The sequence below is a fragment of the Simochromis diagramma genome, unplaced genomic scaffold (assembly GCF_900408965.1).
Source record: "Simochromis diagramma unplaced genomic scaffold, fSimDia1.1 OVJJ01000487.1, whole genome shotgun sequence".
NCBI classification, from domain to species: domain Eukaryota; kingdom Metazoa; phylum Chordata; class Actinopteri; order Cichliformes; family Cichlidae; genus Simochromis; species Simochromis diagramma.
This window is the reverse complement of record NW_024387305.1, coordinates 567,063-579,856: the sequence shown is the minus strand read 5'-3', so window position 1 is coordinate 579,856 and position 12,794 is coordinate 567,063. Positions and strand designations below refer to the sequence as shown.

The following is a 12,794-nucleotide window of genomic DNA, read 5'->3' as shown; positions in this document are numbered from 1 at the left end:
TCCGTATTAAGGCTTAATATAGCACTTAGGTTTTATCATCCCAAATGAAAAGTCACTTTTGTTTCTGTTCAAACCAGACTGGTCTTTATTTAACTGCAATCTCTCAGTTGATATTTCTGTGTTTGATCCATGTACTATATCCACCCAAGCCTATGTGGATTTTGTCACTTTTATTATACTGTGGACATTATCACTCTCTTGAGTTTAGCAAGTCATATGAGGTAGAAATAAAATGGAGACCGGTACTGAGGAAAAGCCTCAAGCCAACCCTTATTTCTTTATGTTTTTATTTCAGTTATCTATACTTTCTTCTAATTTTTTAAGTGCTCTTGAGCAATGGTTTATTAACTTTTTTGGTTTCTTTTTTTGGAAATTTCACTCATTTTCAGTCCAGTCCTTGTATCTGGCCATTTTCAAGGGAATGTTTTTTCTTTGTTAGGGCACTTAACACTGACATATGAATTGTTAAACATAAAAAGGCATCTAACTAAATGACACATTCTGATGTCCAACGCATTATAGATGACTTGGGAAAAAACTGTTTTCAAAAACACATATTTTTTCCCTTGTTGAAACTGGACAAGAGGGGGACAAAAGAGGAAGTGGCAGGTTTTAAAAAAAAATTCTACAGTAAGTGAACAGCATCTGAAAGTCATTAAGAAATAGAAAATCCAGCAAAGACACTGGACCTGAGAGATACACCTGGCCCATCTACTGTTTACTGAATGTAATGGTCTCAATGGAAGTGTTACTCCCTGTTTCTCCTTAAGGAAGGAAAAGGCTGAAGTAGGCTTACACAACTTACCCAAGAACTGGACTAAAAATCAGTGGGAACTGGTCTCATGGAACGATAAAATGAAGTTTATTTAGCACAATTCAACAGCAAGGTGATTCAAAGTGCTTTACAGAGACATTAAAAAAACCGAAACAAATAAAAATCATGATTTAAAATGGAAAAAAAGCAAGAAAGGAACAGTAGATAAATTCAGTAGTTGAAATGTAAATTTTGAATTTGGTGGTTTATTCAAATGCAGCTGAGAACAGGTGAGTCTTCAACCTAGATTTAAATACACTGAGTGTTTCAACTGATCTGAGGCTTTCTGGGAGTTTGTTCCAGATATATGGAGCATAAAAGCTGAATGCAGCTTCTCCATGTCTGGTTCTGACTCTGGGAACTGATAAAAAAAAAGGATCCAGATGACCTGAGGGATCTGGAAGGTTCATACTGGGTCAGGAGGTCACTGATGTATTTTGGTCCTAAACCATTCAGAGCTTTATAGACCAGCATCAGAACTTTAAAGTCTATCTTCTGACGGACAGGCAGCCAGTGTAAAGACCTCAGAGCTGGTCTGAGGTTTAGGTCTGACTCCATCACTACACCCAAATTTCTCGCCCTGTTGGTGGTTTTAGGTGTAAAGATTGAAGTTCTCTGGTGACCTGTAATTGTTTTTCTTTGGCTCCAAAGACTATTATTTCAGTTTTGTTTCTGCTTAGCTGGAAAAAATTGTGGCACAACCAGTCATTAATTTCCTCAATGCATTTACCAAGAGCCTGTACAGGGCCTCGGTCTCCTGGTGACATTGTGATATATATTTGTGTGTCATCTGCATAGCTGTGATAGTTTATTTTGTTGTTCTTTATAATCTGTGCCAGTGGGAGCATGTAAATGTTAAACAGAAGGGGTCCCAAGATGGAACCTTGGGGAACTCCACATGTGATACTTGTCTGCTCAGATGTGAAGTTACCTATTGATACAAAGTATTTCCTGTTTTCTAAGTATGTTTTGAACCAGTTTAGTACAGTTCCTGAAAGACCTGCCCAGCTCTCCAGTAGTTTGAGTAATATGTTGTGATCAACTGTATCAAATGTTACACTGAGATCAAGTAAAGCCAAGACTGACATTTCTCTTCTGACAGGAGGTCAACACCACGTGTCTAAAGCCATATAGAAAACTTGGTGGAGGATCTGTCATGTTTTGGCTGGATTTCATCCAGTGGTTTTGGAGATCTTGTCAAACTTGATGGAATTATCATTAAGTACAGTTAGCCTTTGCTCTACCATACAATGCCAGCATCTGATTGTCCATGGCTTTATTATTAAGATTGACAATGATTTTCAAACATACTCCTGAAGAATATAAAAACACAGTGAAACACTATCATTCATGGACTTCTGCAGAGTTTGGAACTCAACATTGTTGAAGCAGTGTGGGTTCGTCCTGACCGAGAAGGGAACAAAAGACAGCCAACATAAAAAGAAACCTTGGATGTCATTCAAGAACTACTTTATGAAATCAGAAGAAATCTTGCTTAAGATTCAGGCTGTTTTGAAGGATAAAGGTGGTCCCTTTAAAATACCAACAAGCCTCTTCAAATTGTACAAACTTGGTTTTGCCTTCTATACTATAGTTTCATCATTTTTGCACCTATTCTTTATTTTTCTAGTAAAATGTAAAGCAAAGATGATTGGCTCCAGACTTTTGCAAGGTATGTATTTCAGACTGAAATCAATGCAGGCAAACCTAATCCATTAAATAAGTAGGTGGAAACTTTGTAAGCTTCAGTATTGACCCATGATTAATGATTCCATGTGAAGGTTGACATGAAGCCACAACGTTTTTGACCAGGGTGACACCCCAAATATAATGTACTCCTTACAGAAAATAAATACAAGCTTAATAAGTTAATTCATTATGAGGGGTTCCCAAAGAAAAAAAAAAAATCATATAAAAACTGCTACCACCATCTTTCATTTTCTGGAAAAAGGTTGATGATATTTCAAAATGAAGGAATTGTAGTTGGACCCCGGGTATTTAGCCATGGCACTGGTAATTAAAGTTGTGGAGTTGCACCGTACTTGGACGTTGATAGAGTATTTGTGCTTCCTGCTGTGGAACAGACTCACTTTCAGATACAGTGATCAGCTGAACATGTGTTCCCTTCGGCTACTCTGTAGAAATCTGCAAAAGCCTGCCACAGCCTTAGACCCTTGCTTGAACCTTTTGGCTATTCGAAGCATTATGTGCTCCTGCACTCTAGTAGTAAAAAACTGCAGCTTCAGACGGTTCTCTTAAGGAAACTGTTTGGAGTTTAGATTTTACCATGATAACACGTTTTTCCACAGTAATTATTCTTAGATTCATTCACATCTTCTACTCAAGCTGTATTCTTTTCAAGTGTGACCTTATTCATTTCTATATTTTGATAATTTAAAGCTTTTTATATAAGCCCTCTTTGGCATTTCAAAACTTATACCTTTGGTGAACAAGGTTTTTCTTTCTGTTAATCTAAAGCTGACAAGTGCTGTAATAAAGGGTGAGGAGGTTGAGAAGCAGTGCACCACAAATCCTTCATTTTCTCAAGCCTTTCATGGTATCAAGTCTTGCTAAAGGCCCACACCAAAACCCTTGTTACACTCTGCCTCATGCTAATGTTCACCATCAATAGGGAGACATCTATTTATGCAGGGATGACAGACAGAGATGGAGACAGAAACAGAGAGAGATAATGGATGAACAAAGACCACAAAGAGACCAAAGACTAAACATATGAAACAGAGGGAGTGAGAGAGAAAGGAAGAGATGACAGAAAAGAGGTAAGAATTAAAATTCCCCTCCCCTTTTCTTGTGAAGTGACAGCTACAGTGATGTATAACCCTAGCAGTGGAAAGTTAATTAGATAGGCTGGGTTACTGAGAGATGAAGGACTGGGGGGCTGCAGAGGAGAAGAGGGAGGTGGAGGAAGAGAAGAAGATGTAGAAAGAGAAGGTTACACAAAAAACAAGAGGAGAAAAGAAAGGAGAAGTAGGGCATAGGAAAGGTGAGGAATGAGACAAATGATGAGAGAAAGGAAAATAAGATGAGGTAATAATTCAATGATAGACAGAATGAGAGACTTGCTGAAAAGTAAAGTTGTAGAGGGAAAGATGAAATAAGAGGGAAAAGCCTTGTCAAAATTATTTTCTTATTCTTTGAAGCTGTAAGAATGTACAGAAACAACAACATGGTAGTCACACGAGCCACATCAGAAAAAAATCAGCAATATGCACATATTCAAAATCATCTGTCTCGCAATAAAACTTTCATGATGCTCTCTGACAATGAACTTGGTTAAAAGACAATCTTATATATATCATCGGCACTGCAAGGCAGGCAATTGAATGTCTCCTCTCCATGCATGAACACATCCTAACAACAGGATAAAAACAAATGCCACTGAACTTGCAGACTCACGCACTCTCTGTCCCTAGAAATGTTTCGCTGTTCGAATGAGTACCCACTCACTGGAACCAGACAGTCCTTGGGGATTTGTAATACTTCTGAACACTCAATAAGTTCATAACCTCCTTTAGAACTCCCTGTAAACTTGCCATGTATGTCACACAGACTGCTGTCATCTGAGTGAAAACTATATGTTCTGAAAATCTCTTTTGAGTGGAAGTTACAACCCATGGGTAAAATAATAAACACACAAAAGAAATAATAAATACAACATAAAACGCTTTTTTATTTAGTAGCTGAACATTCTGGCTTCCCTCTGGCACTCCTCAAAAAATTTATTCATATTATTTTAATTATTAGGATGTTTTTTGTTTCTTTTTCTATTTGAAGTAAAGGGAAAAATATCCTGCTTCCAGGATAGATCCTTTCCTTTCAAAAACAATTTTCTGATTGACATCCAGACTTTTTACTTGTCATCATATTACTGAGCTGAAATGCCTTTTCTGAAAACAACAACAACGAAAAAAACAAACAAAAAAAAAACATTGCTTGGTGGGATTATCATTCTGAAAAAATCCTTCATCTTCATTAACCCAAATTTACAGCTAATGTTTGGACAGAATGAGAACATTTCAGCATGTACCTGTGCATTTACTGATAATGTAATGATTCCCACATGCTCTGATCCTTTATATGGCATAAAAAATCCCGATCATAAATGAGTGAGGAAAACTGCTTGTTTTCTCAGTCAGCTTTAAAAGTTTTAGGATCACCTCCGCTGCTAAAGCAGGTTTATTATTCATCACTGTTAAACATTACTTTCATCTAGTCATCCAATGACCAAAATTACTTCACTTTAGTCCACTGATATCCTTTGATATCGTTTGTCTACCTGAATATTTTCCTTTTATAACCCTCTCATTTTGTTTGTATTTGAATCAAATCATAGATAGAACTGATTCTGTGTAGTAAATGATATTGATTTTTGATATTGGTTTCCTTCTTAGACTAGGTGGATAATCCCTTCCATTGTTTCACCTGACAGCTCTGTTGTTGTGGTCATGCTTTCTTTCAGCGAGGTGCAATGTCTTGAAAGTACTTTAAATGCAGCGTATTAGATTTTTACAGTATTTATATTAGAAACAGATTAAAAGTTACAATTCTTCCCTCTATTTGTTCTGGAAAAATATCATTAATTAAAATAATAATTTTAACTTAATCTGTTTGCTTGTGTCTTGTGGAAGATTCTTGGATTGTTAGTTGAGTTACCAAGTGAAGTGGTGAACCGAGAGTACGAATACACATAGCATAAGTAAAGTGGAACAAGTGAGCTGATGGGGCAAGCTGGAGTGACTGGGCATTGTTAAAAACACTGACAGCCTCTGCTGGGTGGAACAGGCAATTAACAGAAAAGTACTAGTAAATCTGGTTCATCAAACTCATGTCTTTAAACTGAATTTCTACTGTGGTGGTGTGGGTTTAAAGTTAAAATGCTGTTAGCCTAAAAACTAAACATATGCCAAGGTTTAAATAAACCAAAGGTAATTTAGTATCTATGAAGTGACAGTGTTTCCAGTTAGCTGGAGATACAAACATTTTAAATAATTTAATCCTGGCAATAAAAATAGTATTGTGAAATAACAGACACTCTTACGATTGTGCGGTTAGATACCTACATTATATATTTCATACGTCATTAAACATGACTTCAAAATTTGCACAATAAAGCACAATACTGTGGAAAATGTCTGTGCAATTTGTCAAAGCCTGATCTGCAATTACTGTTTAGATAAATGGACTATTGTCCAGATACAAACACATTACACTGTCTGCAAAACAGGTGTTTATGTTCATTTTGTTTTATTATGCCATTTTTACTATAACGACCATACAGTGCACTAAACCTCACCATGCCCTCTACACATCATCAACAATTTCACTCCTGTATAGTCCGTATGACTACATATATTGGGGTAATCCTATAGATGTTGTCCTAGCTCTCCCATTTTGTTATTATGACTACTGTATTCTTATCATATGCTAAAGTTAGAATTTGTATCCACAGTATCATGTTATATGTAGCTTTTGTTATGTACTTTTTCCAAGTAAGGCCCGGTGGAAGAAAAAAGATAAGGAAATGAGAATAAGGCAGTAAGAATCAACAGCAGCAGAAGGAAAGAGAAGAAAGAAGAGAGAAGATTGTGATAAAACACAGGAAATGAGAAATGGAGAAGAGAACCCAACTTTTACCTGTTTGTGTCTGTTGGTGTGTATGTGAGAAAATGTGAGTGTGTGTATTTGTAGTAGAAGTCAGTTTGTGAGTGTGACTGACAATGACAGTGAGTGCAACGAGTGGGGGTCATTCTTCTGTTAATTAGTAAGTTAATGACACACTATGCTCCAGCGGACATGCAATATGGCAGGCTGACACACACTTACATACACACACTTACAGCCACACATAAGGATAATGGCTAAGTCTGCTTCGGTGCTCACGCAATGTGGCAGGCTGCTATGCAAAGAGCTTGACAGTGAGATAACAGGCTAACAATGACACTTCACACATACAAACACACACAGCAGCAACAACTGACAGGGAATCTCATCAAACCAGCTTTAATGAAGTCACTTTTCCCAAATAGAAAAGAGGAAGAAAGGAGTGATGAGCAGAGGAGGGGAGAAAAAGGAGGACAAGGTCGCATGGATTGATGACGCTCATTAGCCTAATAAGGTACTTTAATGAAGCGGGCCCAACACTATAGAGTGCCACAGAGTCTAAAGAACACACACACACACACACACACACACTAACAAAAACACCCAACTGGTTTGTGTTCTCTTGTATTCACATGTAAATATAGCTATTTTTGTCAGCTTCTAATAGAGCTGGGCGATATGAGGAAAATCTAATATTGCGATATCTTTTGGCTATATCACGAGACACAATATTTATCACGATATTTTTTAAATAACCTCCAAAAATCAATGTTATTTTCAACCACATGGTGCCTAAAATTGCACTTGTGTACTCATTCAAATCAACCGTTCAATATTTTTTTTCTACTTTAAATACAAAAAATCTGAATTAATTAAAATCTTTCATTTTAACCGCTTTTTAACCATCCATTGCCCACCAAGGTTTTTCACAAATGACTATACTGTCACAGTATGTCTCTCTCTTTAACAAACAAAAGATCATAGTAAGGAAAAAAAAGGACATTAAGCAAGAATTCACGAGGAAAAATAAAACAACCGAAATTAAAAAGGTGCTCTTTTGAGCTTATAACATATAAAAACTGTAAAATAAAAAATGTGATGACCTGAAATTACAGAAACAAAAGTCGAGACAGTGGTTATAAAAATGACTGACCAAGAACAGTCACAAGTATCACTGTTGGTTTATTTAATGTTTTCTTTGGTGTGTGAACAGACTGAATTTTTCAGTGGATGACTTTTCAGCTGGTGGAATACATTTCTGGTACGCCTACGTTTTGCAGGAATAGTTTTACTGCACATTTTGCAAATTATCGGATTTTGTTCAACATCCTCCTTGTAAAATCCAAATGACAGTGAGTCTCATTCCCTCACTTGTCTGAAACTCTCGCTGTCACCATATTTTCCCTGTCTGGTAGTATATAAACACCCATGTTCAACGCAGTGAACATTTTACGGGTTAATAATACATTCGCAGCATTGGCATAAAAAAAAACTCAGTAAATTACCTGCAGACAGCTTAATATAACCATGGCAACTTATACTCGATGATTACAATAAAGCCATTTTAACCACTGTACGTGGAAAAGTCCACAATACATTGAGTATATTCGATATATCGCCCACCCTAGCTTCTAACTTCCATTTCTCTTCTAAACACTCACAGATACCCAACACAGTAAAACATAACAGTATGTACACAAACAGTTTTACATGCAAACACACACATGCTTAAACAAATACAATGTAAGCTCACACTCACCTCTCCTTCTGAGGACTGCAAGAGGAGGTCTTTTCTACAAGATGCCGTAAAATCTCCCACTCCAGCACTGACCTCCACACCTCTGGGGGCCTCTAGAGTTAGGGTCCGAGTTGGGGATTCCAACCTGAGAACCATTAGCACAGTCTAGTCATGCTGGAAGCACTGGAAAGAATAGACACACGCACCTGCAAGGATTTGTAGTATGAACATGAGCAGGGTGATTTTAGGTTGATGCTTCAGCTGCCATTAGATGATTTTGTTTTTGTTTTTTTAACTTTCTCAGTGACTGTTTTGGGAACACAGTTTTTAATCCACCAGCTTTTCAATCAAAAGCAATAAAGGTTCTTGTATAACAACTGAATATTTACTCTTGAGTGAGTACGGAGCATCGTACTCTGAAGGTAAACAAGGTAAAACATTCAATAAAATACAACTTCTTGAACACAAAATTTGAACTTTCACAGTTACTCATTTAATGATTAATGTACACTGAAAATTTTGGATAGAGCCCTACTATATTCTTAAGAAATTTCATGAAATCAATGAATTTGTGATTACTTTGTAATAAGCACTAACATGACCATGTATTTAGACTTCCCTGTTTCAGGGTTATCAAGTAAGCTCTTGAAAAGCTTGTTGAGACAGCCGTTTTTGCTAATCAATGAATAAAAGTACACTCCTTTTTTAGTATTGCACAGTAAAGTTTCATAGAAAATTGTATTAAACTTTTAATTTAGTCTTTTGTTCACATGTTTAGTACATATTAAAATAAACAGAATGTAATGTTTACAGAGCAACACATCCATTTTCAGGTTTTGATTAAAAAAAAGTAATTTAATTTTAGTGAGCAGAAACGTATTTTTCTTTCAGAGAATACAGGTGCATTGAAGGGTCAGTAGGTAGGGTTGTGTGAAGCTGAAAATAATACAAGGTGATTAAACAGTTTGGTGGAGTAAGATAAGCACAATGCTTCGCTCAAGGACATATTGGCAAATTAAATCGAATAAAGAGCAATTTTTGATGTGAAGTATAACAAGTTACACACCACATACACACCAAAGACCAAATAACAAACATGTTTCAGTATAGGGGAAGTTTTCCAGACAAGCTTTGCTCAAGGGCACTTCAAAAGATTGGTTTCTCAATCCATACGGAGAGGCTGAAAGGATAAAGTGTTCAAGCCAAAGACTAAATTAACTGAACTCATGATGTTTGTCAGATCTGTGTTCAAAAAACAGATGGACGTAAAAAAGAAATAGGAAAGAAGCCCTTGGCCAGGAGCACTTTGGTGATGATATCAAGCTTCCACTGTTAATGTCCTCACTAGACTACAGTCCCCGGGCTAAAGTCATTTACTTTTACTGTGTAGAAGCTGAAAACTGTTTATTCACACAATTGACACACGCACTGTGGTGGGGAAAAAAAATGAACAATTGAAGATTCAATCTGAAAAATTAAACATTCTCTGACAGAAAAAAAGCTACTTTAGTAGTGTCATGGTGTCTGTGCCTTCAGTCCCTCACATTTTCTCCCTTATTCTTGCTCATGAAGGCATAACAGGTTGCCACTCTGGGGTGTGGCAGTTAATCAAGACTGGGAGGCAGTGTACACCTGGTTTCCATTATTCATCCTTTGTATATAAAGACCACCTTCTTTCATCCACCTTTACCAGGTTGTTCAGCTGCAGTAGCAGTAATATCAGGCTTCACTTGTTTCATGCTTTCTTTAATTCCTTGTAACTTATCTGTTGTTTCTGTCTTTAGAAACCCCTTGGTATGTGCTCCAGATCTTCAAGGCTTCTCTGAAAAGGTTTTGTGGATCCCCCAGTCTCACTGGAACTGGACACTGAACACTGACCTTCTAGCCCACTCATTAGTTGTCTGCAACAATTATTCACTGCTCAGATTAGCCTCTGTTAATAAACAATTTGATTTGCAGTTGTGGACTACATATAAAGGTCTATCCATTTTGAGTTCATTATGACAAAATGATCGAATGAGACACAGGAGAACCACAAAGGCACGGTAGTCATATTTGAACCAGTTGGAAGAATGGACAAACACAGCTGCAATGATCTTGAATATGTACAAGGGGAGGGTGGTTTTAGATTGATGCTTCCGGTACAGGCTTTGCATCAATTAAAAAATTACCTTATTAACCAAGGATTATACTCAGTCAACAGATTATCTGCACATTGCTGGAACAAAATCACATCCCAAAACAAGTTGTTGTAATCAGAGCTCTCCTCCAATCTCTAGCTTCACCAAGCACTTTTAGTTTTATCTCAGTCCGCAGCTAAAACCCCTACAAGCCTAAAAAGATTCCCCACCTCCCTTCTGTGATGCTTCTTCCCCCATGCTTGAGGCTGAGGGAGGTTATATTGGTAGTGGGTAATTGCTTCAGCAATTGCTTCCTTTTAGTCATCAACCCTGCTTGTTTTCTACAGATTCTCCCCAGGTTAGTCTTTTAAAGAGAAGGCCTTTAGAAAAAATAAATAGATACATTTATTCATGAAAGTTTATTTAGCCATTAGGACCCATGCCTATTAATGATTTGTTAGCTGAGTTTGATGACCCCTTTACTCTGGGAGAGTGCTGCTCATAGACATGTCAGTCTCTGGCAGCATATCTGATTATTCAGCTATGCTACTGCAGCTTCATGTGACCACTGGATCGCAATGGTGAAATTTTGCTCTCCGAGATAATTTTAACAGTTTTAATGGACAATTTAAGGATTAGCTAGCCACTAAACAGCTCCAATGTAGTCTCTCGTGCAAGTTGTAAATTGGGAAGGATTGCCAGTTGGTGTTACTTTTGTCTTTCCACTTGCTTTCAGTCAGCCATATCAGCTGTCATTTGACCTTAGCCACTCTCCATCCTGACCTCTGTTCTCTGCCAGAGGTTTACTGTGGTCTAGGTGCCTCAACACACTCTCATTTTCAACACATGACCAGAGATGGGCAGTAACGCGTTACAAGTAACGCGTTACTGTAATCTGATTACTTTTTTCAAGTAACGAGTAAAGTAAGGGATTACTATTGCAAAAACGGTAATTAGATTACCGTTACTTTCCCGTAGGAACGCTGCGTTACTGCATTACTAAAACCGTGATTTTTTGCGAGAATGTCTCACGACAGTGACGTAAGCGAGTGCGCCGTTAGTGACAACAGCTGTGTGCAGATCAACAATAGATCACATATCGATTGTGGGAGAGAGTATGAGCGTGCAGCGTTTAAAGCGTGGAAGTACTGACCTTACTTTGAGTTTGATTCCATAAAAAGTGACAAAAACATTAGTGTCCATCGTGCGTGGGAAGAAAACTTATTTTTACAGCGAAAAAAAACCCCTAAACTTCCGAGCAAGTACCGAGTGCGCAACGACGTAATGGGAAACTCACAGAGAAACTCGCGGATTCTTCAACTGACCGCGGCACACCTGAACCAGGGTAAACCTCCGCCTACCCAACTCCTGCTTTACAGGTGAAAATAGAGCCAAAGGACCGCTGAGTCTTTGATTTTATTTATTTTCTGCTGTGTTTTACTTGCATCTATTTGAAAGAGTGAGTGTAAACACAAAAAATATTTTATTTTATGTGCTGGAATGTGTAGAAAATAGGTTTAAATATTAAACCAATTTATTCCAGTCAGAGAATGTTGCATATAATAAATGTTTGCTTGATGCATAAAGTTAAAAGATTAAAACTAATAAAACAAGTTTTAAAAAAGAGACTTTTCCATTTGATTACATTTTGTATGATGGATTATGCAGAAAAAGTAGAATTGGGCTGAAAGATCTATCACTTTATCACCTCTTCAGGTTGTAAATCGTGTTTTTAAAAAGTAACTAAGTAACTAAGTAATTAATTACTTTTGAAAATAAGTAATCAGTAAAGTAACGGGATTACTTTTTTGGGGAAGTAATCAGTAATTAGTTACTGATTACTTTTTTCAAGTAACTTGACCAACACTGCACATGACACATTTTCACTATGACCGTGACCCCTCCTGACGACCAAATTATAGAATCTGTCACAGCCAGAGAAAGACGCTATAGAAAAATAGGTTAAGGAGTCCTTAGAAGCAGCAATCTTATGGCTATCCTCTTCACCAGTGGAAGCAAAACATGTATTGACTATAAAAGTCTAAACCAGATCACAATCAAGAATAAACACACCCTGCCCTCAAACAGTACAACCTTATAGCCTTTGCAGGGAGCCACCATCTTCACCAATTTGGGTCTCAGAAATGCTTATCATTTCAAGTATGTATTGATAAGATAAATGTAAAACTGCAGTCAGTACCCCCAGGAAACTTTGCATATGTAGTCATTTCATTTGGACTAACCAATACTCCAGCAGTTTTCCAAACCCCAGTAAATGACTTTTGAGAATCAGTGTTTATATACCTTGATGACATCCTCATCTTTTTCATACTGGGTATCAACAGTATGTGAGGAAGCTATTGTAGAGGCTCCTAGAAAACCAGCTCTGTGTCAAAGCTCCATGTTTCATGTAAAGCTGTGTGGCAGGCAGGTGAATGACTCAAACGTAGGACTCAGAAACAAAGGGAGTGAACTAAAGGAGGCAGCTTTATTTGCTGTA

At 37.3% G+C, this 12,794-nt stretch overlaps 1 protein-coding gene across 1 annotated transcript in view; it reads right to left on the bottom strand.

Annotated features, from left to right (window-relative positions):
* LOC120716853 (zeta-sarcoglycan) overlaps nt 1–12,794 on the bottom strand; it is a 368,890-nt gene that overhangs the window by 22,169 nt on the left and 333,927 nt on the right. Inside the window, exon 7 of the mRNA XM_040004511.1 lies at nt 8,196–8,319. Within this exon, the coding sequence (XP_039860445.1) occupies nt 8,196–8,319 (124 nt within the window). The remainder of the gene's footprint in view (nt 1–8,195; nt 8,320–12,794) is intronic.